The sequence below is a fragment of the Ovis canadensis genome, chromosome 21, assembly GCF_042477335.2.
Source record: "Ovis canadensis isolate MfBH-ARS-UI-01 breed Bighorn chromosome 21, ARS-UI_OviCan_v2, whole genome shotgun sequence".
NCBI classification, from domain to species: domain Eukaryota; kingdom Metazoa; phylum Chordata; class Mammalia; order Artiodactyla; family Bovidae; genus Ovis; species Ovis canadensis.
Window position 1 is genome coordinate 62,405,782 of NC_091265.1, and position 24,908 is coordinate 62,430,689.

General features: G+C 50.5%; 1 protein-coding gene and 1 non-coding gene across 3 annotated transcripts in view; one reads left to right on the forward strand and one right to left on the reverse strand.

Moving 5' to 3' along the window:
• The window catches only part of CPT1A (carnitine palmitoyltransferase 1A), a 60,069-nt gene that overhangs the window by 30,564 nt on the left and 4,597 nt on the right, over nucleotides 1-24,908 (reverse strand). For both annotated transcript variants that reach the window (XM_069565624.1, XM_069565625.1), the window contains exons 2-5: nucleotides 11,008-11,160; nucleotides 8,083-8,222; nucleotides 3,245-3,416; nucleotides 632-733 (exon numbers count right to left, since the gene is read on the reverse strand). In XM_069565624.1, the coding sequence (XP_069421725.1) occupies nucleotides 632-733; nucleotides 3,245-3,416; nucleotides 8,083-8,222; nucleotides 11,008-11,148 (555 nt within the window). In that variant the 5' untranslated portion in view covers nucleotides 11,149-11,160. The remainder of the gene's footprint in view (nucleotides 1-631; nucleotides 734-3,244; nucleotides 3,417-8,082; nucleotides 8,223-11,007; nucleotides 11,161-24,908) is intronic.
• On the forward strand, nucleotides 15,562-15,633 carry TRNAW-CCA (transfer RNA tryptophan (anticodon CCA)). Its single transcript has one exon. It is a non-coding gene; the product is annotated as a tRNA-Trp (tRNA).

The following is a 24,908-nucleotide window of genomic DNA, read 5'->3' on the forward strand; positions in this document are numbered from 1 at the left end:
TTAATTAATTATATTTTAAAAAGACAACCTTTTTTGTCCTTTTACTGGCATGCACGCTCCTCAGATCTTGAATCAGCACAAAATCACCAAAGTGGACTCTAGACTGACCAGATCAAGATTTGGTCTACAATGAGCTTTTAATGTGTGGGTTTTTTTTCTTCATCATCTGGTCCTTCATAAGAGCTCTATTCTCACCTAGGCTATGAAGGTGCCAATGAGATGGGTGGGGAGGCTCTGAGAGCCTAGGGTGGTACTACAGGCTGGTGCTTAAGACCCCAGGACGGGAAAGAGGAGCCCAAAAAATGACAGGGACGGGGAAGGTCACACCATCAGGCTGAGGCCAAGCCACCAGTTCAGAATTTTCAGGCCCCCACTTTGATTTGCTCTGGTCCTTGCAGGTAGGAGGAGGCAGGTAGCAGTTCAACAGCATCGACAGTATATTTTTTGGCTGCACCAGGGGGCATGAGGGATCTTAGTTCCCCGAGCAGGGATACAACCCAAACCCCTTGCCGTGGAAACTTGGAGTCTTAACCACGGACCACCAGGGAAGTCTCATCAAGTCATAAGCCTTGATCGCAAAGATGCTGGTGCTCAGAGCAGGTGTTCCGGAGGGAGCGTGAGGTTGACGTACCCTGTTGACAGTGTCCTGGACAGCTGGGACGGGCAGGCGCGGCAGAGATGTCTGGAAGCTGTACAACATGGGTTTTCGGCCTGAGAAGATCTTGACCATAAACTAACAAAAAAGAACAAAAGTACGTTCTGAAAGACGAGATTGTGTCAAAGGCCCCAAACCAGTTTTTCAGCGTATGTGACTCGCCGACTGTTGACTGATTCTCCACTGCAGTTCATCTCCTCTAGTCCATTTTCTGCCCCAACCCCCGCAGGCCTCAGCAACCAGCAAATCCCAAATAAAATCCAGGGCGAACGAAGCCCTGTGTCTGAGACACGTCCTGCCCTGTCCTGGAGGTGCCATTCCCTGGGTACCCTGACATGGGGTCTGATCACACTTCTGCACAAGGAGATTAAGTTCCACGTGCCCACTTCTGTAAGGCCCTCGGTTTCCAGATTGACACCAGGGGCTGGGTGAGGGGCCTAGACCCAGAAGCAAGCTTGGGCGAAGCAGTGGGACTCTCTGGTCATTGACATGTCTGGTGAAGGGCACATGCTTGCCCCTGCTTTAGTCTGGAACGATCTAAACATGGTCTAGTAATTGGTCACCTCATGCTGACCTGACTTCAGTGAATTTCTGGGGCTCATGGCCCAAGGGGGGTAGGGGGGAGTGCTGTGATTCTTGATGCTGAAGAGCAGGTGGGACTCAACTGGACACCAGCTATGAAGGCCACCCTGGGGCAGGTCATTTCCCTTGCTTAATAAAGTGTGGACACCACCTCAGCATCTCTCCTGGGAGTTAAATTCTATTTCTCTGGAAATCAGAAATCTTACATGCAAGCAACAGCAGGAAGTCTGTTTGGGAAAGCGGAAAGGTGTGGTGTGGCAGGCTCCAGCAGGGGGATGCCCACCCCTTTCAGAGGGAGCCCCAGGGGGCAGCGTTCAACCACAGGTGGAGGTATCACTGGATGAGATAAGGACAGACATCCATGCTCATGGCACTTAAGTGGCTGCTGCACTAAGGACCAAGGTGAGCTGGTGAAACGTACTAGAAGCTAAGGGTGAGTCAGGGTGTCCTGGCCTCAGCTAGGGAAACCATTCATTGCCCGAGTTAGTCAGAAAGGCTACAAAGAAGTAGATGGAAGGTACTTTTGTTTGATGGGTGACCGAGATGACAAACCCAGCAGACATCAACCCAGATATTCAGGACACACTAATTAAAGGAAAAGAGTCCCCAGCCCAAGCTTATGAGTCACAGTGGGTCAGACTTCTCTGGCAATTACAGGGCGACACTCAAGTCACCAAGGGGACGGTGTAGCACAGGGAACGCTATGTAATACTCTGTAGTGACCTATTTGGGAACAGAACCTAAAAAAAAGAGTGGCTATATGGATATGCACAGGCTTTCCTGATGGCTCAGTGTGAAAAGGATACACCTGCAGAGCAGGAGATGCAGGTTCCATCCCTGGGTCGGGAAGACCGCCTGGAGGAAGAAGTGGCAACCCACTCCAGTAACCATTCTTGTCTGGAGAATACCATGGACAGCGGAGCCTGGTAGGCTACGGTCCATAGCGTTACAAGGAGTCGGACATGACTGAAATGCCTGAGCGTGCGCGCGCGCACACGCACGCACACACACACACACGTGTACGCATAACTGATTCACTTTGCTATACACCTGAAACTATCACAACAGTGTAGACTAACTAGACTTCAATAAAAACTAATGTTAAAAAAGTCACCAAGGGGAAAAGGCCCAGAGAGGACCCTTCTTGCAGAAGAGAAAGTCTCCCACACCAGACACCAGGCTGAGTGGGTGAACAAGCCTCAGAAGGACACATCCTGGGTGGTCTCAGGGGTCCGTGGAAGCCCAGAAGCAGCAAGGAGGGAGGGGGGCTTCCAGGGGCCGGAGGACAGGGGCTGGGGACTGTGGATCTCGCTGCCTCACACTGCTGTGTTAGTTTCCGGCGTATAACACAGTGAGTCAGTTATGCATATACATGTGTGGGTATGTCCCTTAAAGGGGACAAGGTTTCAGTTACAAGATAACTATGTTCTGTTTGGTTGGGCAGTTTCTGCTTTTCTTTTCCTGCCTTTCTTTTCTGGCCGTACCACTGGTTATGTGGGGTCTCAGTTCCCTGACAAGGGATGGGAGCCTCTGCAGTGGAAGTGTAGACTCTCAACCACTGGACTTTTCAGGGAAGTCCTGAAAAAAGTATGTCCTGGACGCTGGGCCTGGAACAAACAATCCTGCGTCACACCTTACAAATTTGCTAAGAGGGTGAATCTTAGGTTAAATGCTCTTATGTTCAAAGGCGAAAGGCATGGGTGGGGCCCAGGTTTCAGGGAGGGCAGGGTGGATATATTAGTAACTTTGGCAGAGATGAGGGTTTCACAAGTGTGTATTTGTCTCCAAACACATCAAGCTATGAAACAGCCACGGCTTTGAGGATGTCAGGCAGTTCAGAATCATCTACCAGGGAGCTCCCTGGCAGTCCAGTGGTTAAGACATGGCCTTTTCACTGCCACGGACTCAGGTTTGACCCCTGGTTGGGAACCAAGGTCCTACAAGCCTCGAGGCCCGGCAGAAAGAAACAAAGCCCTCCCCGCCAGCTGCGTGCTGGGGCAGCGTTACCATCCAGATCTTGGTGGTGCGGCTCAGGCTGCCGTGCCGGGTGAACATCCAGCCGTGGTAAGACAGGAGCACCTTCAGGGAGTAGCGCATGGTGACGATGAGGGCCGCCCACAGCCCCGTGCCGAAGATGACGCCGCTCACCACCTTCTTGGTCTGGCTGGACATGCAGCCGCTGCCAAGACAAGACCAGACAAGCCGCGGGTTCATCAGCGAAGGAGGCCACGGGCCACGTCGCCAAGAGATGCCACGTGCTCCCAGGCGGGGTGGCCTCCTGGGGTCACAGCAGAGGCCGCGGACCCCAGGCCTGATCAGACAGAGGGGGCCACCCGAGTTAACCTGATTCTCCCAAGACTCAGCCATCTTTCTTCTGGATGTGAGATGAACCAGCCCCCATCTGCTTTGCTGGTCCTCGAAACAAACCCAGGCTAACGGGCATAATCAGGGAAAACAGACAGCCTCCTCCAGGTCCAGGCAGGATGAGAAGGTGAGGCACTGGCTGGCCCACAATGGAAGCTATGCCCCAGCCCGATGACTGACCTGCCTTCTCCTTGGCCGGGAGCCGGCTGCAACTCTGTGACTTCCATTCCTGCTATTCAAGATGTTTTTCCCTTCAACATACCTTTGCATTTCATCATGACTCATAAGGAACACAGGTCACTTGACAGAACTATTACTTCAACTATTTATATCAAAAGAGCTTGGTTTTGATCTGGGTAGCAACATTTATCATGAATACATGTAGAAACTGATGCTGTAACATGATCACTTAAAAACCTAGAAAATATTTTCATTTGCTAGGGAAAGTGATATAGATAGGAAAGTGATCTGATAAAGATGGGACTTATAAAATGAGAAGAAATACAGCTACTCATACACCCTTGTGGGCTGTAGTTTCAGTTGTTTTGAAAAACCACAAAATAGTCACAAAATAAAAATAGTTTAAGTAGCAAATGTTGGTGAGGATGTGGAGAAAAAAGGGAACATTTATGCACTGTTGGTGGGAATGTAAACTGATACAGTCACTATGGAAAACAATATGAGATTCCTCAAAAAAAAAAAAAAAAAAGAACTACCATATGAGGCAACAATTTCACTTTTGAGTATTTATCTGAAGGAAATGAAATCACTCCATGGTCCCTACAGCATTATTTACAACAGACCAGACGTGGAAACATAAGTGTCCATGGACAAATGAATGGATAAAGAAGAGATGGTATTAATACCGATTGATACAATGGAATATTATTTAGCAAAAAAAAAAAAGAATAAATGCTGTTATTTGTGACAACATGAATGGGCCTTAAGGACATTATACCAAGCGAAATAAGTCAGACAGAGAAAGACAAATACCAAATGATATCACTCACATGTGGAATTTGAAATATGATACAAATGAACTTTATTTTAATGAAACAGAAACAGACTCACAAAGAAAACTTATATATATGTATATATATATTATATTTATGTGTGTGTATATATATATATACACATTCCTGAATCATTTTGCTGTACACCAGAAACTAACACAACATTGAATATTAACTATACTTCAATTAAAAAAAAAGTTAAAAAAGAAAGACATATATTGTATGGTCTCACACATGAGATCTAAAAAAAAATTTTTTTTTTAGTTTGTAACTGTACTGGGTGATGGATGTTAACAAAACTTGTGGTAATCATTTTGTAGAATATATATATCGAATCATTATTTTGTACACCTAAGAACTGATGTTTTCAAACTGTGGTGCTGGGGACGACTCTTGAGAGTCCCTTGGACTGCAAGGAGATCAAAGCAGTCCACCCTAAAGGAGATCAGTCCTGGGTGTTCATTGGAAGGACTGATGCTGAAGCCGAAGCTCCAATGCTTTGGCCACCTGATGCGAAGAGCCGACACTAGAAAAGACCCTGATGCTGGGAAAGACTGAAGGCCGGAAGAGAAGGGGGCGGCAGAGAACGAGATGGGTTGGATGGCATCAGTGACTCAGCAGACATGAGTTTGAGCAAACTCTGGAAAACAGTGAAGGACAGGGAAGCCTGGACACGACTGAGCAACTGAACAGCAACGAGCAAATGATGCATTTGGCCTTTTCTCTATGTATACCGTAGGCCCTTTGGCTGAAAGCACTATAGCGAAAAAAGCATTCTGTTACACGTTGTGGCCCTTCTAAGGCTGCAGCGGATGGCCTACCCAGGGCTCTGGGGGAGGCCACGACTTCAGGGTGTTGGGGATCCTCTCCAGCAAGAGTGTGCAGAACAGTCCTTGACCCTTGACCTGGGAGCTGCTGGCCTGTTAACCTGGTCTTTCTAAATCTGGGCCAAGGATGGCCCAGTTTACTGCAATTGGTTTACAGGGAGGAAGAAACAAATCTTATAAAGACTCAGATTAGAAAGGGCTTTAAATAGCCGATGTTTCTAAATATAATCCAGTGTAAAGAGACTGCCCGCCGTCCAGGGTAAATTAAAAAGTGTGTTAAACCCAAGCAGGCAGAGATGCAGAGATGAGCTGTCTATAGCGGGGCAGACCTGTGACTCTCCGGAAAGAGAGGGTGGAGACATGGGCAAGGTGATGAAAGAGAGACGGAGTCTCCTGCTCGGGGACCCTGTCAGGACTCCTGGCCCCTCAGGCAGACCAAGAAGTCTGGCAGATGCGAAGCGCAGGTGTGCATTCCCCGCGGGGATGGGTTTGTACCCAGGGCCTTGCAGACGCTGACAGAGGTGTGAGCTGGGGTTCTGAGGCGGCTGGGGGCTGCGGGTGACTCAGAGCGTCACACTAGCTGCCAAGCACCCCAGGGCCTGGTGCACAAGGAGCAGCTGTCGGCAGCGAGGGGCACCGGCCCAGACCAGGGAAGATTCAGACCTTTCCGCCAAAAGCGCTTAATCCTTTCTTGACCGTGATCAGAATCAAACTCAGTGTTGAACCGTGAGCTTTCTTTTACGTCGCCTTTTGCCACTTTATTTTCCTGTCCTTTTCCGAAGGCAATATTGAATTCCAAACAACCAACTTAGTAAAGGGCCCAGAAATTCATCTGTTTATCTTGGGCCCAACCCCAACACTGCAGCTATGGCCCAGAGACCCGGTGGACACACCTGGGCTACAGTCTGTCCCCCACCTCCCTCACAAAACTCCTGGCCCCAAAAGCAAAGCTCAGGAATCCCCTGGTGGTCCAGTGGTTAACACTCTGCCCTGCCACTGCAGGGGGTGCAGGTTTGATCCCTGGTCGGGAAACTAAGATCCCACCTGCTCTGAGGAACGGTCAAAAAATGAAGAAAATTTAAAAAAAAAACAAAAAACAAAAAGCAAAGCCCAAATATGGCACAAGGACTTGGGGATTATCATTTCTCCAGTCACAGACCTAAAATGTTCACCGATGTCAGCAAGCAACCCATGAACAGGATCAAAGGTCTGGCTTGGGACAAGACACAGCCAAGGTGGAGGCACTAGGCCTTTTCACCAGAAAAGAGAAACTGGTATCCCAAGGGAATTCCCTTGCAGTCCAGCGGCTAGGACTCAGCACTTTCACTGCTGAGGGCCTGGGTTCTATCCCTGGTTGGGGAATTAAGATCCCACAAGCCTTATGGCACAGCCAAAAGAATAAAAATGTGCCTTTCAGAGCTGCAATCACAGTGTAATGGAGGAGGGGCAGGATAGGCTCAGCCCCGTGCGGGTCCCATCACTGGGCCCCTCAAACACCGATGAGGCAGAGGTGCTGTCCCTGCCTTTGTCTGGCAGGAAGGTTCTCTGCGGGGAGGTTCAGGGCCTGCTGAGGGGGGCACAGGGGTCCGAAGTGCTGCGCAGAGCTGGGTCTGGAGCCCAACCTCTCCACTTCCTCTCCATGACTCTGGCAGGAATCCACATCTTTTTTTTCTCAGTATTTACTTGTGAATTTATTTGGCTGCACAGGTCTTAGTTGCAGCAATCAGGATCTTTGATCTTTGCTGTGGCTTTCGGGATCTTTACTTGTGGCATGGGAACACTTAGTTGCAACATGCGGGATCTAGTTTCCTGACTGGGGGTTGAACCTGGGCCCCCTGCGTTGAGTCTTAGCCACTGGACCCCTAGGGAAATCCCAGGAGTCTGCAAGTTTGAGCGTTTCCTCACTTTACATCAGAGAGCCCAGTGAGAGAGGTCACTGCAGCGCAGGGGCCACAGGGCAGGAGATGATAGCAGGAGACAGGGTCACCCCAGGACCGGAGGGAAGAAAGGACATCAGAGGGGCTCCACAAAGACCCTCGAGGGCACGGCCAGCATTTCCGCACGAGACCCCAGGCACCACATACCTTGAAGGAAAAGTATCAACCAAAGGGTTCTCCAGGCCAAAGCTCACAATATTTTTTTTTTAAAGCCTATTTTCAAGCTCTTAGAAAACTACAGTCACTAGGATAGAGTGTTGGGGGTCCCCCTACCCAGATTCTAAGTCACTCAGACAAGGAGCTAAGCAGCTGAAGTCTCCCCAGAACCCCCCACAGCAGTCAGCTCTCAGAGTCCCAGAACTCCAGGCTGGCCCCCTGTACAAGGAAGACACCATGTCCCGAACCAGTGCCTGGGACAAAATTCATTCTGAGGGCCCCCTGGCCAGGCTAAGTGGACTGGCAGGCACCCCAGGACAGAGGCTGCTCTTCACACCTCCGGGCTTCAGAGAAAGAGTGAGAAGGGACCCCAAACTCCCCAGGGGACCTCCCCAGGACATGGGGAGAAAGCTGTCGTGAGAATTGTAGCAAAAGCCTCAAAGAGAATATCCAGAACAGACCGCCATGCCGTTTGAAAAGATAGAAAAATGGCAGCAACAAAAAAGGGTCACTCCCTAGACCCTTTGAGATTTGAGAGGCTTACTCACGTCGTGTCCAGGGTCCGATTGATCTTAGCGATTATTCCCAAAGAGGGGTCAATCTTGGCGTACATGGTCGACATCACGCCCACAACCACGATGAGCCAACTGGAGGGACTCGCTGGGTACACGCCGGTGATGATGCCATTCTAGAAACAGACAGGAGCGCCGTGAGCAGTGCCCCAGGAATACTGGAGTGGGTGGCGGTTCCCTTTGCCAGGGGATCATCCCGACCCAGGGATCACACCCGGGTCTCCTGCATCGGCAGGCAGAGTCTTTACCACTGAGCTACCAGGGAAGCTCCTGAGTCAGAAACTTCTCTAAAACCGTCTCCCTGGAGAGTGACCCCAGGACATTCGAATCACCCTAAGTTAGAAGCCTTAAGTTAACATACGGATTCCTTAGCTCCCCTGAGACTGACTCAGGGACACTGGCCAACTTGCCCACCATGATGTCCTCTCCACAACCTGCTGCATCCGGGATGCCCCGAGACCCTCACTCTCAGATCACCCCTCTTGCTGCTCCTGAATCAGACACTGCTTAACCGGAGGTATTAATAGCTATAGGAGACCTCACTCCATGGCCAGAATCTCCCGTAAGATGCTTCAGCCAAAGCCCCGCAGCAGCCCCTTAAAAAAAAAATGTAGCAGGAAAAAGGGTTAGGAAGAAATAGGACCTCCAAGTCGGCAAAATGTTGATAGTTGTGAAAATGAGTGATGTGACTTTATTATAGCTGTGTGCCTTTATTATTTTCTTTACTTTTGTGTATGTTTCAAGACTTATAATTAAAAAAAAAATTCATACTGAAGTCATGTTAATAAGAGATTGATTTGACCAAGATAACAGATTAAAAAAATTCTCAAAGCTTTACTGAATTCTCTTAGGAGAGACTACCATGTTATTCTCATTATTGAGAGGTATGGAAGATTTTAAACAAAGTGGTTGCGGGTGAGGGGCAGGGGCAGGGAGGGGGGTGCCTTCTGGTGTTCTCCGAAGTTCTCTGAAATGTTCTTATAAAATAAACAGACACATTAAATGATAACAGGGGAAAGAAGGTTCTAGATAAACAGCCTCCACTCACCACACTTCCCACCCTGCAGCAGCTCTGCCAGCCTTGGCCCCGCCCCCTACCCCTGCCTCTAGGTCCCCTAGGAAACCACGGGGTCAGGAAGGTACAAGGAGGCTCCCAACAAGGTCAGGAGCACAGAGGGCACTTCTCTCTGCAGGTGGCGCCCTCCTCCACTCTGAGTGGGTCACAGCAGCTGGGGTCTCAGGCAAAAGACTATGTACCTGATGCGAAGAGCTGACTCATTAGAAAAGACCTTGGTGCTGGGAAAGATTGAAGGCAGGAGGAGAAGGGGACGACAGATGATGAGATGGTTGGATGGCATCACTGACTCAATGGACATGAGTTTGAGCAAGCCCCGGGAGTTGGTGACGGACAGGGAGGCCTGGCATGCTGCAGTCCATGGGGTCGCAGAGTCGGACACGACCGGGCGACTGGACTGGACTGAGCTGAAGCTGGGCCCCGGGACCCTCCAATAGAGGCAGGGGACAGCTGTCCCACCAGGCCAGGCCTGGCCATTGCTCTCACCCACTCCAGCTCCAGGCCTTTCTCAACAGCCCTCCTCCGAGCTGCCCTCGGAAAGGAAAACTGGACAACAAACCCAGTTTTGCTGAGGAATGTGGAGCAGACACTGTTGATACACTTTCAACTTGCTTGAATTTTTTTAAACATGCATTTGTCCTTCTGTGACTTTCATTTTTTAGGAGAAGGAGGATCTATTATTACTGGCAGTGAGAAAAGAGAACCCTGGGGACTTTTCCCAGCACTTATCTCCCCGAACAGCAAAATTGAGGAAGTTTCCAGCGAAGAGTATGTGCATATTCACGACTGCTGTGATTTTTAAAATAAAATGAATTAAAAATAAGACACATCGGAGTTCCCCGGCCATCCAGTGGTTAAGACTTCGCCTTCCAATACAGTAGGAGCGAGTTTCATCCCTGGTCGGGGAATTAAGATCCCCCAGGGGCCGCCAGCCCCAAACCCAAAGACATAAAGCAGAAGCAATGTTGTAACAAAGTATTTCAATGAAGACTTTAAAAAAATGTCACTCTGTGGCCTATCTGGGAAAACTATCTGAAAAGGAGTGGATGTTTGTATGTGTATAACTGACTCACTTTGCTATGCACCTGAAACGAACGCAACGCTATAAATCAACTATACTCCAGTGAAATTTAAAAAAACAAGACACATGGCTAAAATCAGCGAATGAATGTCCACTCTTGCCGGTAAACAGAACTGAGAACTTTGCATCTGCGCAGCCACTCAGCTGTGTCGCGTCCCCACGGACTGGAGCCTGCCAGGCTCCCCTCTACCTATGGGATCTTCCAGATGGGAACACTGGAGTGGGTAGCCAATTCCCTTCTCCAGGGGATCTTCCAGACACAGGAAATGAACCTGCATCTCCTCCACTGGCAGGCAGACTCTCTGCCCCTGAGCCACCTCGGAAGCCCGCATCCGCATTCACGTACATCTTTTTCAGTGGTGGACTATTTCATCAGTGAGATACCTGCTACAGAAACTCTCTGTGGTTTCACACGGATGGAAAACAATCCTCTTCCTGTGAAGTGTAGAGAGGCCCAGACTCAGAGCTAGAGACATTTATTCTCCTTCTACCCCAAAGGTCACTTAACTTCCCTGAACCCCGATTTCCTCATCTGCCCAGAGGGTCCCAATTCACCCTGTCTGCCTTACAGAATTTCTCCAGGAATTCAGTGAGCCAATACATATGAAATTGTCTCACAGGCCTTAAGGACCAGGAAACATACACAAGCTGCCAATTATCACGGACACACTGAAACTTCAATAGAACCTGGAGTTCTCAAATAGGAAAGCGAATACTGGACAGATTGAAGCAAGTGTCTGGAAACCTTGAATCTGATGAACTTCTTCTTCCAGGAATGAAGTCCAGACAGATAGATCTGCCTGAGGGCCTCATGGCTCATTCGGAGGTCGATGCCATCCGGGGTGACTGTGAACTGGAAGGCGACGGCTTGGTGGGCTTCCGCCATGTCAGCGAGCTCCTGGAATGACAAGGGTGAACAGAACATGGTGAGTGCTGACCAGACTTTAGAAAATCCCTTGTTGTGGTTGCTGTTTGCTTAGTCACTAAGTCGTGTCTGACTCTTTGCGACCCCAAGGACTGTGGCCTGCCTGCCCCCTCTGTCCACAGGATTTCCCAGGCAAGAATACTGGAGTGGGTGGCCATTTCCTTCTATAGGGCATGTTCCCGACTGAGGGATCGAACTGGTACCTCTTGCATTGGCAGGCGGGTTCTTTACCGATGAGCCACTGGGGAAGCTCCTATGTAGACGTGTGATCAATTCTGAATTTGACCATTTCCTCCCATTTGATAAATTGAATGTTACTCATTAACACACCTGGTTGTGATTGCCCATCACCTCTCCCTCCCTGCTCCAGCGGGATACAGACAACCCATTGCTGCCTCTGTTTGGAGGCGCTGGGTGGTCAGCAGAGTCCAGGAGCTGGAACCCTTCACCCCTAGGCCCCTGGCCATCCCACCAACCCTGCCTCCAGGCAACAGGCAGCCGGACCCTCACCTGACTGGAATCCTGAATCCTAGGGCGGTTTAGCAACTTGCCGTGCCAGGGCAAATCCCATCCCTACCCACCAGGCAGCCTGGAGGCTGGCACAGAAAGTCCTCAGACACATCCATAACAGCTCTGATCTTTTATCTCAGGTGGGAACCAGGGTCAACACCACACACCTTGGCTACGCGGTAGCCACTCCACAAACCACTTCAGGTTCTAGAAGACTCCAGGAAAACCCAGTGCACAGAACCCTGGGGCAGGGAGCGGGCCTCCCTCCCGGAGACTTAGGAAATCAGACAGCTGCCACACTCATCCCCTGAAGGTTTGGCCCTCCCGGCTGGTTTCCAGCCTCTGCGGGGAGTGCATTTCATTTTCTTGCTGTAAATATTTGTCCTTTCACCTTCTTCCTTGACCAGCTCCTGACTCACCTCTTCCCTCTTGGCTTCCCAGACATTCGCCCTCCCCCGATCTGCTGAAAGTGCCCGATGGCACCACCTCCTCCTAAACCCTGTGCCAACAAGCACACCTGCACACAAAGGGGCTAAAAGTATATCAGTTCAGTCGCTCAGTTGTGTCCAATTCTTTGTGACCCCATCGACTGCAGCACGCCAGGCTTCCCTGTCCATCACCAACTCCTGGAGCTTCCTCAAACTCATGTTCATCGAGTCAGTGATGCCAAAGTTCGTAGTAAACCAGAATAAAACCCCAGAACTGTGAGTGTGCGTATCCCTAGTGCAGGCTATTTTCCCTTTTCTCACCATGCAAGCCTCTTGGGCGCAGACATCAAACCCATCAAAATCAAGGGTAATGTGGTTTCAAAGACTTGTTGTTCAGTTGCTAAGTTGTGTCCGACTGTTTGCAATCCCATGGACTGCAGCACCCCAGACTTCCCTCTCCTTCAGTATCTCCCTGGAGTTTGCTCAAATTCATGTCCATTGAGTCAGTGACGCTATCTACCAACTCATCCTCTGCCCCTCCCTTCTCCTTCTGTCTTCAATCTTTCCCAGCATCAGGGTCTTTTCCAACTGAGTTGGCTCTTTGCATCAGGTGGCCAAAGGATTGGAGTTTCAACTTCAGCAACAGTCCTTCCATGAATATTCGGGACTGATTTCCTTTAGGATGGACTGGTTTGATCTCCTCGTAGTCCAAAGGACTCTCAAGAGTCTTCTCCAACACCACAGTTCAAAACCATCAATTCTTTGGTGCTCAGCCTTCTTTGTGGTCCAACCCTCACATTGGTACATGACGGGAAAAACCACAGCTTTGACTAAACAGACCTTTGTTGGCAAAGTGATGTCTCTGCTTTTTAATACACTGTTTACATTTATCATACTTCCTAGGAGCAAGCATCTTTTAATTTCACGGCTGCAGTCACTGTCCGCAGTGATTTTGGAGCTCAGGAAAATGAAATCTGTCACTGTTTCCATTTTCTTGCCATCTATTTGCCATGAAGTGATGGGACTGGAGGCCATGATCTTAGTTTTTTGAATGTTGAGTTTTAAGCCAGGTTTTTCACTCTTCTCTTTCACCTTTATCTAGAGGCTCTTTAGTTTCTCTTCAGTTTCTGTTATTAGGGTGGTGTCATCTGCATATCTGAGGTTATTGACATTACTCCCGAAATCTTGATTCTAGCTTGTGCTTCATCCAGCCTGGCATTTATAATGAGTTATTCTGCACAGAAGTTAAATAAGCAGGGTGATAATATACAGCCTTGTCATACTCCTTTCCCAGTTCTGAACCAGTTTCTTGTTCTGTGTCTGGTTCTAACCGATGTTTCTTGGCCTACATACAAGTTTCTCAGGAGGCAGGCAAGGTGGTCTGGGATTTCCATCTCTTTAAGAATTTTCCACAGTTTGTTGTGATCCACACAGTCAAAGGCTTTAGTGTAGTCCATGAAGCAGATGTTTTTTCTGGAATTCCCTTGCTTTTTCTTCAGGAAATCAGAACAAGTGATCCCGGCTGTCACTCACTTGTCCATTCAACAAATGTGTGTTGACTATCTCCTGCGTGCCAGCCAGCTGTGGAGAGGATGGAGATGCTGGCAGGAAGGGTCACCCCACAGCTCAGAGAGGGGGGCCGGAAGAAGCGGGAGTGACAGAGAGGACCTCCCAAATGTCACGGAAGCCCAGAGGAAGGATTGGACAGAGGGCAAGATTTTCAGGATCGAAGGCAGACCTGTGAAAGGGCCGAGGTGCAGGCTGGCTGGGGTCAGGGCAGGGCTGAATTCAGAGAGGAAGGCCCAGAGGCAGCCGGGTTTCACGATTAGGGTGATAGAGAAGTATCAAGGGCCATGATTCGGGGGTGTCAGTTCCTGTGTCTGTTCCAAAGAAAACACAGGTATGTATGCCAAGTTGCTCAGTTATGTCTGGCTTTGCAATCCCATGGCCTGTAGCCTGCCAGGTTCCTCTGTCCAAGAGATTCTCCAGGCAAGAATACCAGAGTGGGTTGCTGGGCCCTCCTCCAGGGGATCTTCCCCACCCAGGGATCAAACCCAGGGTCTGTGAACATCTACCCGCATTGGCAAGCAGGGGGTCTTCACTACTAGTGCCACCTGGGAAGCCCAAAGAAGCCCACTCTGGCTGTTATATGGAGAGCAGGTGGACTGGGCGAGGCAGTGAAACCAGTAAGAAGCTGGGGCAGGTTTCCAAGGAGAGCATGGCCCACAGTGGGAATGGCGGGAGGATCCCCTGCAGACAGGTCTCAGAGACACCCTGGGGCCAGAGCCTGGCCTGTGTGGGCTCCACCAGCCTCCCTAACACAGGAGAGCCACAGAGCAGGGTGGGCGAGGTGGGGACTGGGAGTGGAGCATTCACCTAGGGGGCAGTGGACGAGGGGCACCCAGGTGGGGACGTCAGGGTCGAGGGCAAGGCTGGGATGGGCAGCCGAGAGCTCTGCTTGGACAATCTTGAAAGAAAAGAGCAAGTCAGTAAAACTGCATCCGGGCATGAAACCTTAGCCTGGTGCCACCTGCTTGGCCTTCAAGGATATTTACACGTGGGAATTTCCTGGCAGTCCAGTGGTTAGGACTCTGGGCTTTCACTGCCGAGGGTTCAGTCCCTGGTTGGGGAACTAAGATCCCACAAGCCACATGTCACAGCCGGAAAAAACAAAACATGACCCTTTGCATGCTGTTTACCTGGCATGGAGCAAACGCCCACAGCCCAGCCAATTTTGGAGACATAAATCCCATTTTTGAAAGCACCAAGATCTCTAAGCAAAAGCTTGCTACAAGCCAGTTTAAACCGGTCAAGAGGGCACCCCAACCAACAACTCAAATCTGTTCCTCAAAAAGCTACCCAAGCGGGCTCGAAGATTCTTCCAGAGCCTGAAGGTTAACTCAGCCCCTCTCCCCATCAAAACCTTGGGGTGAACACGAGTCTTAAAAGAGATAAGAATTCTATATGGCACGCATCACAGCAAATACAACTGTGGCTGGCTACCCTTTCAATAACTTATCAGATCTTTCAAGGGCTTTACACAGAACAGGAAGGGATTATTAAAGGCAGTAGATTAAATATAGTGTCAAGTGTTTGTAGCCAATTCTCCCCAAAGGCGCATGCCCGGTATTTGCTCATGGCTCTAACCCCCTCTAGACAGGGGCAGACTGAGCGTATTTGCAGCCTCCTTTTCTGAAGTCAGTGGCCTTAGTAGAAGTCTCTGGAAACAGATAACTAATAAGGACCTACTGGGGGCTTCCCTGGTGGTCCAGTAGCTAAGACTCCACACTTCCAATGCCAGCGGCCCAGGTTCTGAGTACCCCAACTAAGAGTTTGCACGACTGCAATTAAGACCCAGCGCAGCCAAATAAATAGATGAATAAACATACTTTTCTAAAAAAAGACCCACTGTATAGTACAGTACTGTATAGGTCTTTCCCTGGTGGCTCAGAGGTTAAAGCGTCTGCCTCCAATGCGGGAGACCCAGGTTCGATCCCTGGGTTGGGAAGATCCCCTGGAGAAGGAAATGGTAACCCACTCCAGTACTCTTGCCTGGAGAATCCCATGGACGGAGAAGCCTGGTAGGCTACAGTCCACGGGGTTGCAAAGAGTCAGACACGACTGAGCGACTTCACTTCTTCACTGTATAGGGAACTCCATTCACTGCTCTGTTATAATGGCCTATATGGGAAAAGAATCTTAAAAAAGTGGACATGTATATGTGTATAACTTACTCTGCTGTACCTCTGAAACTAACATTGTAAATCAACTATACTCCAATAAAAATTATTAAAAAAAAAAAAAAAAAACACCTCCCTGAATTTAACTAGAGATTTGCTTGGTTCAGACTAAAAACTGTGTGTCTTAGGTGCCAAGCAGGAATTAGTGAATCAGATGACAAGGACTTGAGACGTTCCCTCGGCAAATCTAATGAGGGAAAAATCCATCCTGCATCCTGGCACTCACAGCCTCAGAGTCGGAGACGTTTAGAATTGTAATAGTGCCCCCTGCAGCCGTGAGGGCAATGCAAAGCAGAGATGCAGCAAAGGACCACTTCACACCCACCAGGATGGCAGTCATTAAGATGCGGAGAAATCAGAAGCCTCGTGCATGGCTCGGGGCGGGGAATGTCATTCTGGCAGCTCCTCGAATGGCCAAATGTAGTCGCCACGTGACCCTGCAATTCTGCTCTCAGGCACATGCCCAAGAAAACTGAAAACGTATCTCCACAGCCAAAGCTGCACACAGATGTTCACAGTAGCATTACTCATAATAACCAAAAAGTGGAAGCCACTCAAGCGTCCTTCCGCTGATGATGGGTAAACAAAGCGCGCTCTATCCATACAACAGGATGCTATCCACAGGCAATACCGAGGGACGAAGCACCGACACACCACATCCTGCGCGGTCACCCTCGAAAACTTCATGCCGAGTGAAAGCAGCCAGACACAGAAGGCCGCACGTGGCTGCCGTTCAGTCGCCCAGCTGTGTCCGACTCTTTGCAACCCCGCGGACTGCGGCATGCCAGACCACACGTTGAATGATTCTTGGCATGTTGAATATCCAGAACAGGCAAAATCTACAGAGCCAGAAAGCAGCGGCGGCCTAGGCAGGGGAAAGTGGGGGGTAAAGGAGGGGAGGGCGTCTTTTGGGGGTGATGAAATGTTCCCAAACTGACTGGGGTCACAGCTGAACACATTTGTGAACGTACTAAAAATCACTGATGAGTACACGTTAGATGGGTGGATGGGGTGGGATGGGAACTATCTCCCATAAAGACTTGGGAATTCCCGGGTAGTCCAGCGGTTAGGAGGGGCTTCCTGGTGGCTCAGTGGTGAAGAATCTGGCTGCCAACGCAGGAAACGCGGGTTCGATCCCTCGGTCAGGAGGATCCCCTGGAGAAGGAAATGGCAACTGGGTCCAATATTCTTGCCTGGAGAACCTCATGGACAGAGAGGAGCCTGGCAGGGCTCCAGTTCACAGGGTTGCAAAGAGTTGGACACGACTTAGTGACCAGATAAGAACACCACACGAGAGCGGTGGGGACCTCGCCAACAGATCGCTGAGCTGTCCCTCGGGATGTTTACCTGGAGTCGCCCAGGTGAGCAGCCCCGCCATGGAGGTGAATGGGCCTGGAGCTGACCCAGGACAGGGCCACCCAGGAGTGCCCTCCCCACACTGGTGACTGCACTTGCCTTGGGAGCAAACTGCCTCCAGGTGAGGCTGGGCGGGGGTGGGGAGGCGAGACCTGCTCCAGGGCAAGGAGGCAGGCCAAAATCGACTCTTGGACACTCAGGAATTATGAGGAGCCCCAGTGAACAGGAAAAGAAGGGGACAAAGAGGATGAGATGGTTGGACGGCATCCCGACTCTATGGACATGAGTCTGAGCAAGCTCCGGGAGTTGGTGACGGACAGGGAAGCGTGGCGTGCTGCAGTCCATGGTGCTGCAAAGAGTCAGAGGCGACTGAGTGACTGGACTGAACTGAACCAGCAACTTTACTATATTAATACAGCAGGATGTTTTCTATCTTGAATCAGGAGAGACTGCCAACACACTAGAGCAAGGAATCACCCCTACACACGCTCTTCCTGGAAGGAAAGCTGATCAGAGACTGCCGTACCCCCAGCCCTCCCTTCCTGGTCCGCCTCCCTGGATCCCTGAGGCACCCCCGACCCGGCTGGCACGGCCCTGCTGTCTGGAACCCCAACACGCCGCGAGAGGAAGGGCCCTGGGGCCAGCTGGCAGGCCAGGCCTGTGTCTGGATCAGGGCCACTTAGCTGCACAGCTTCTTCTCTGGATCCCTTCAACCTTCCAGTGTGAAGTCAAAAGGTACTCCAGGGCCCCAAGGTCAGGAGAGCAGGCGCACACAGCGTGCAGCCTACGCCATGTGCCAGCCCAACCTCCAGCTTCCTCTCCCTCCTGGGTGAGGTCACCGGGCATGCAGACTGTCTTACCGGTTCACCCCCTGGGGGTCCTCTTGCAGCCCCCTTGCACCGGGAGTCAGCCACCCACAGGGCCCTGCCTGGGGCCTGGGCTTGTATCGGTGTGGACAATTTGCTTGAAGCCCCACTGATGCCAGAACAAGTCAACTGGAAACCCATCTTGCATCCTTCCCACACCTCCCTGCCATCACTCCTTCAAACACCTCCACCACCTGTCATGCCCGGGCATGAATGGGTTGGAGGTGGTCCTCACTACATCCCCCACCTGCTGATGTGGGGGTGGTACAACGCCCCTCTCCCCCTCCCAGGATCACTCCCACCCCCACCCCTGGGTGGAGCGAGGTGGCTTCCCTGGGGAGAAGGTATACTAGGCATGACCGCTGGGACCCACCCACAGAACGTGCACCTGTGCCCCGGGGTCTCGGGAGGCTGGAGGAGAGGAGAAGACATGTGAACGGGCTCCCTTTCTGTCATTCCCTTGTTCCTGCAAACCATCACTGGGCAGAGACTGGAGGCCTTCTGACAAGAACCCTGAGCTGGAGGGGGCAGCGGGAGCACCTCCTAGGAGCACAGGCTGGCTGCTCCTCCCAAGGTCTGGCTGGGTGATGGGAGAAGCCCCTTGGGGACTATTCTTGATGCGAGGTCACCTTTTGCCATGGGTGCCCAGCCAGCTCAGGGGTAAGCCGGAAGTGGCTGCTGATGGCAGCAAGCCCTCAGCTGCAGGGAGACATCCAGTGATTGATCCGACACACTGAAAACAAAGCCCGCTCTGTGTGCGCGCGTCTGCAGCGGGACCGTCCATGAACGTGTGCCAAGCCACTCACTCGTGTCCGACACTTTTGCTACCCTATGGGCTGTAGCCTGCCAGGCTCCTCTGTCCATGGCATTCTCCAGGCAAGAATACTGGAGTGGGTTGCCATGCCCTCCTCCAGGGGATCTTCCTGACCCAGGGATAGAACCCAGGTCTCCTGCATTGCACGTGGATTCTTTACCACTAGGGCCTCCTGGGAAGCCCCTGCAGTGGGGCTACATACCCGCTTATTCTCCCTGGCAGGACAGAATTCGCTTCCCAGGTGCATCATGTGAGAGCGCCCACCTGGAGCCTCACCTGACGGTGATCGTCCCCACTTAGGACACACCTGGGTGCTGCTGCCAGCCCCGCCCATCTTGGCTGAACGTGGGAATCCTGGGATGGTGCCACCTTAGAAACCAGGAGGGCCACTAGAAGAGAGAGACTGTCACGAAGGTCTGTTCCAGGGCACTTAAGCACCTTACGCTAATCTGCTCCAGGAAAACACCAAGATCCAGAGTAAGAAGCCCCGATTGAACATAACGACCTATTTACTGCCATTAAAAAAGTTCACAGTTCTGGTCTTAAATTCCCTCCCAAGCTCAGGCCCCTGTCATCCTCCTCTTTGGCCAGGCCCACCCACAGGTCCTGCTCTGTAGCCAGGGAACTCTCGATTCACAGCTGGGCTGCCTTTGGCTGTTTTTTTTTTTTTTTTTTTTTTTAATTTCTCTTTCCCTGCTTCACACCTGGCTCACAGCTCCCTCTCCCAGGTGCCTGCCTTGGAATCCACATTCTGGAAGCACAGGAAATTCTATCCGTTATATCCAGCAGTTTTAGCTGTACTTGCTGCGAAAATGACTTTCACTTGTCAATTATTCATTTAATCTCTTGTTATAAGCTGTAAAGCTCCCCAGGACACAAATCCTTGTTGAACTCTCTGAACAAACCACAAGTCCACAGACAGTTCTCCAATCTGGGGGCAAATGCTGCATGTCTCATTCAATTTTGGTAAAATTACCTTCATTTTAACAGTGTTGCCCAAAGCCAGCCCCAAGATTCTTAGCCAACGAATTGGTCTGTACTTTGTTTTTCAAACGCGTTCACTTTGCCTCTTTCTCCACAGCCACTCCTTCAAACAAAAGCCTTTCACCTCGGAAACCAGTGGCCTGCAAATCCTAACACTGGTCTTGTAATCAAGAAGTCATTCATAAGACTTTCTGTTTCCCTCAAGGGTATCTGGCTTCCTTCAGAGCAGTTCCCCGTTCTGCCCGTAGCTGCCCCGCCCCGCAACCACCACTGTGGTTCTGCAACAGGCAACAGGAAAGGAGGTGAAAGGTCATCCAATGCAAAGTTCAGGTCAAGACTTCAAAAAGGCCTGGGGGAAAACTGAGGTGTGAAATCACCTCTATGCTGCCGCTAAGTCGCTTCAGTCGTGTCCGACTCTGTGCGACCACACAGACGGCAGGCCCCCAGGCTCCCCCGTCCCTGGGATTCTCCAGGCAAGAACACCGGAGTGGGTTGCCATTTCCTTCTCCAGTGCATAAAAGTGAAAAGCAAACAATAAAAACGTGCCAAGTGACAGCAGACTTCCAAGAAAACTTTATAGCAATGGAAATACTCAATAAATTACATGTTGTCAGAAGTTTTTCAATACGGTCTTGAAATTAACAGATGCTGAAGCCCCAGTCCTTTGGCCACCTGATGCAAAGAGCTGACTCATTGGAAAAGACCCAGATGCTGCAAAAGATTGAGGGCAGGAGGAGAATGGGGTGACAGAGGATGAGATGGTTAGACGGCATCACCGATTCAATGGACACGAATTTGAGCAAGCTCCAGGAGATAGTGAAAGTCAGGGAAGACGGGTGTGCTGCAGGCCATGGGGTTGCAAAAAGCTGGACAGGACTTAGCAACTGAACAGCAAAGAAGTCTTTCAATAATAGTCTTGAAATCAACAGAGGAGAGCGGTAGCTCACCAGGTAGAGAGAGAGATAAATAGGGCATTTAGACTAATTTTTTGCTATTGACAATGAAGATACAAAACATCCTTTCTACCAAAGTGTTTGGCAGATGCCAGACAATACGATGCATATTTTATCTGCATTAACCCATTTAACGCCCACCAGAATCCTAGGCTTTACTGATGCCATCTCATTTACTAAGACCAAGGCTTGGAGGTCAAGAAACTTGCCCAAGGTCACAGCTAGCAAACAGCAAAGCTGGGAATCAGGCCCAGGTCCAACTCCAAGTTAAGTGGTAAGCACTCTGTACAAAGTTCACTTAAGATTCCTGAAGTTACGACACAGAAAAATTAGGTCACTCTATCGTAAGCAAAATGAGGTGGCTGCAACCAGCAGTCAGAGGACAGTAACTGCAAATGCGGCGGGTGCCAACTCTCAGATTCTTCCCATGCTCCAGTCTCCCGCTAGAATTGCACAATTCACCAGCCCAAAGAGGCAGGCCCTGCCTTCTGTTAAAACCCATCTCACCTAGCAGCAACCAACTGAGCTGGAAATCCTCTGAGAAGAGGTCAGCCCCAGGAAGCGAGAGCTGACCCAGGCAGGGTCTCCAGGCGCACAGCCAGCATTCCACACCGGGGGAGGCTGGAGGACATCCCACCCCCTTTTTAAAACAAATAAAAATAAAATGTATTCATCTCTGGCTTCCCTGGTGGCTCAGTAGTAAAGAATTCGCCTGCCAGTGCAGGAGATGTGGCTTCGATCCCTGGGTTGGGAAGATACCCTGGAACAGGAAATGGCAACCCACTCCAACAATCCTGCCTGGGAAACCTCATGGACAGACAAGTCTGATGTGCTACAGTCCGTGGGGTTGCAAAGCGTCAGACATGACTTTGCGACTAAACATTTATGGCTGGCTTGGGCCTTAGTTTTGACATGTGGGCTCTAAGTTCCCCAGTGAGGAGTCAAACCTGTGTCTCCCGCACTGGAAGGCAGATTCTTAACCACTGGACCACCAGGGAAATCCCTGGAAACACTCTAGAGAGAAGCTCCTGCAGGTGGAGAATGTGTAGCATCATCTTTAGCTGAAAGCAGAGCAATAATTTTATCATCAACAACATATTCTTCTACTGTCTGGTAACCAGTGCCTGGGAATGTTCTGCTTGGCTACACAAAGCTGGTTCTGCCCTCCAGGACTGGCTCCAACTTGGGGAAACCGCGTTCCTGCTGTGCTTGATGGCCAAGGCGGTCTCCAGGCTGACCTCAGCACTGCTACCCAGAGCACTTCAAGGAAAGCACCAGGAAGGTTCAGGAAGGTTTCTCCAGCCTAGGGGGTTCACGACTCTTCTTCTGTTCCTGCTTACTCTCTAGTATTTAATATTCAGCCACTTGGCTGATGGTAAGAGTGAGAGTTTCGGTGCGGGCAAAAATTAGCAGTAATGGAAAGACAAAATGAAAGGGCTCCTCTCCACTTGAGTGTAGGTATCCAATCCCTGTGCACTCACGAGCCACGTCCTTATTCCCTTGCACACGTGATTCTCTGTAATTGTGCTCTTGTGTTTTTTCAGTAAGTGTGTACACAAATTACTCTTTCCCGAATCTGATGGAGGTAAGAATGGGACTCAGCAGGGATTCTCAGATGGCTCAGAGGTAAAGAATCCACCTGCCAGTGCAGGAGACAAGGGTTCGAGCCCTGGTCCAGGAAGATCCCACAAGCCGTGGAGCAATTAAGCCTGTGCTCTGCAACAAGGGATGCCACTGCAACAAGAAGCCTGCACGCCAACAGCTAGAGAGTCGGCCCTGCTAACCACAATTAGAGGAAAGCCCAGCCAGCGACGAAGACACAGCACAGCCATAAATGAATAAATAAAGTTACTTAACAAAAGAATGTGGGACTGAGAACGCAGAGCCCCCCCTGTAAACTCTGCGGAGGGCTCTGTGCACAGGAAAGGGACAGGCATTTTCACTCATGAAGGGCTACATCTTGAATTCATGACTGAGCACCGAATGACCGCATTATTTAATAACCGCTTTATTTAAACTGGCCGCATGGTTCATTTCTCACAGTGAAGTGTATCATCATAAACCATTCACATTTACAGGGTAAAGATGCTGAGTCAAGGCAGGTTACAGGGAAATTCGGCATCCTTATCCTCTTTTCTATGACTTTTGAGAAACAACAGATTCTGCCTACAGAGCTGCTATAGAAATAAAGCAAATTCAAATGTAAGCGTTATACTGTGCCGTATCCACAAGTGATGATTATCCAGATAAATCTTCGCCAGAAAAAGAATTGAGGAAAGGTCATCGAGGGCCATATCTTCATAAGGAAAATACAGAATGTCTTGGGGACTCCCTGGTGGCCCAAGGGTTAAGACTCTGTGCTTCCACGGCAGGGGGCACAGGTTGGATCCCTGGCCTGAGAACGGTTCGGTGGCACTAGTGGTAAAGAACCCGCCTATGAATGCGGGAGACGAGAGACTTGGGTTTGATCCCCGGGTCGGGAAGATCCCCTGGAGTAGAAAATCGTAACCCACTCCAGTATTCTTGCTTGGAGAATCCCCACGGACAGAGGAGCCCGGCGGGCTACAGTCCATAGGGTCACACAGAGTCAGGCACGACTGAAGCGACTTAGCATGCGTGCGGGCACTGGAATAATATACCGGAAGTCCTTCACTGGAAGGACTGATGCTGAAACTGAAACTCCAGCCCTTTGGCTGCCTGATTCAACAAGCCGACTCACTGGAAAAGACCCTGATGCTGGGAAAGATTGAGAGCAGGAAGAGAAAGGGACGACAGAGGATGAGATGGTTGGATGGCATCACGGACTCAATGGACATGAGTCTGACCAAACTCAGGGAGACAGAGAAGGACAGGGAAGCCTGGCGTGCTGCAGTCCACGGGGGTCACAAAAAGTCAGACGTGACTGAGTGACTGAACAACGACAAGCCATGAGGTGTGGCCAACAAAACAGAAAAAAAGAAAATAGAGAATTGGGCAGGCCCCAATTAACTGCGCTACCTATTCAGGTGTTTTTCTCTGGATGCCCACCTGGAAGGACCCCCTCCAGACTGGCCAACATCAGCACAAGGGCCTGAGTGATGAGAGCTGGGTGGGGCACGCATCCGCCCAAGAGAGCTCGTAGAGCCTCTCCTCCCCACCATGGAGTGGTTCCCTCCAAAGCCTTGGCAGGGGGAGGGACGCCCTGTATTTGCCACCCATGTGCTTCTCCTTTGCACCCAAAAGTGCAATTGAACTGGTCAAACCACCTGTTCCAATCTGGGGACTGCAGAAAGCAGCTGTACCCATAAAACCTGCCTACAGCCAAGGGATTCACACCGGGGAAACTACTCTCACATCTGGCCCCTTAGGGATCCTCATAAAATCCCTGTGAGACAGGATGACAGGTGTCAGAGGCACCGGCTTAGAGAGCAGGAAACAGAAACCCAGAAACACACACAGCTGGTCCGATGTCGTGTCCAGTGAGCCTAGGGGAGGGGGAGCACCAACACCCAGGCCCTTGACCTGCACAGTGGTCTGGGAGGCAGCCTGTTAGAGGAAGGGACACAAGCTTCGGCAAACACAGATGCAGGTTCAGATTCCAGCTCTGCCACGTTCTCAGATGTGTGTGTGTCTGTGTGTACGTCTGTGTGGCCTAGAGCAAATGTCATTGCCATTCATAAGATCTGTTTCCTGGCAAATAAAGTATGCACATTGTCCATAACTCACATCAGGCCTCCCGTGCAGGAACACACTCTGTACCTTCCCACCTGCAGCCACAGGCCAGCAGCAGCCCTCCAAGAATGTGGGTCGCCATGTGCGTCCCATCCCGCCTCTTGCCACTATACTTGATACCGCCACTAAACGTCTTTGCTATACACTAAGCATCATTGCTATACTTCCCTCTGCACAACAATGTATGCTGGCGAAAGCTGAAAGAAACCAAAATTCTAAACATCACCGACTCAATGGACATGAGTCTGAGTAAGCTCCAAGAGTTGATGATGGACAGGGAAGCCTGGCGTGCTGCAGTCCATGGGGTCGCAAAGAGTTGGGCACGACTGAGTGACTGAACCGAACTGAAATCTTTTAAA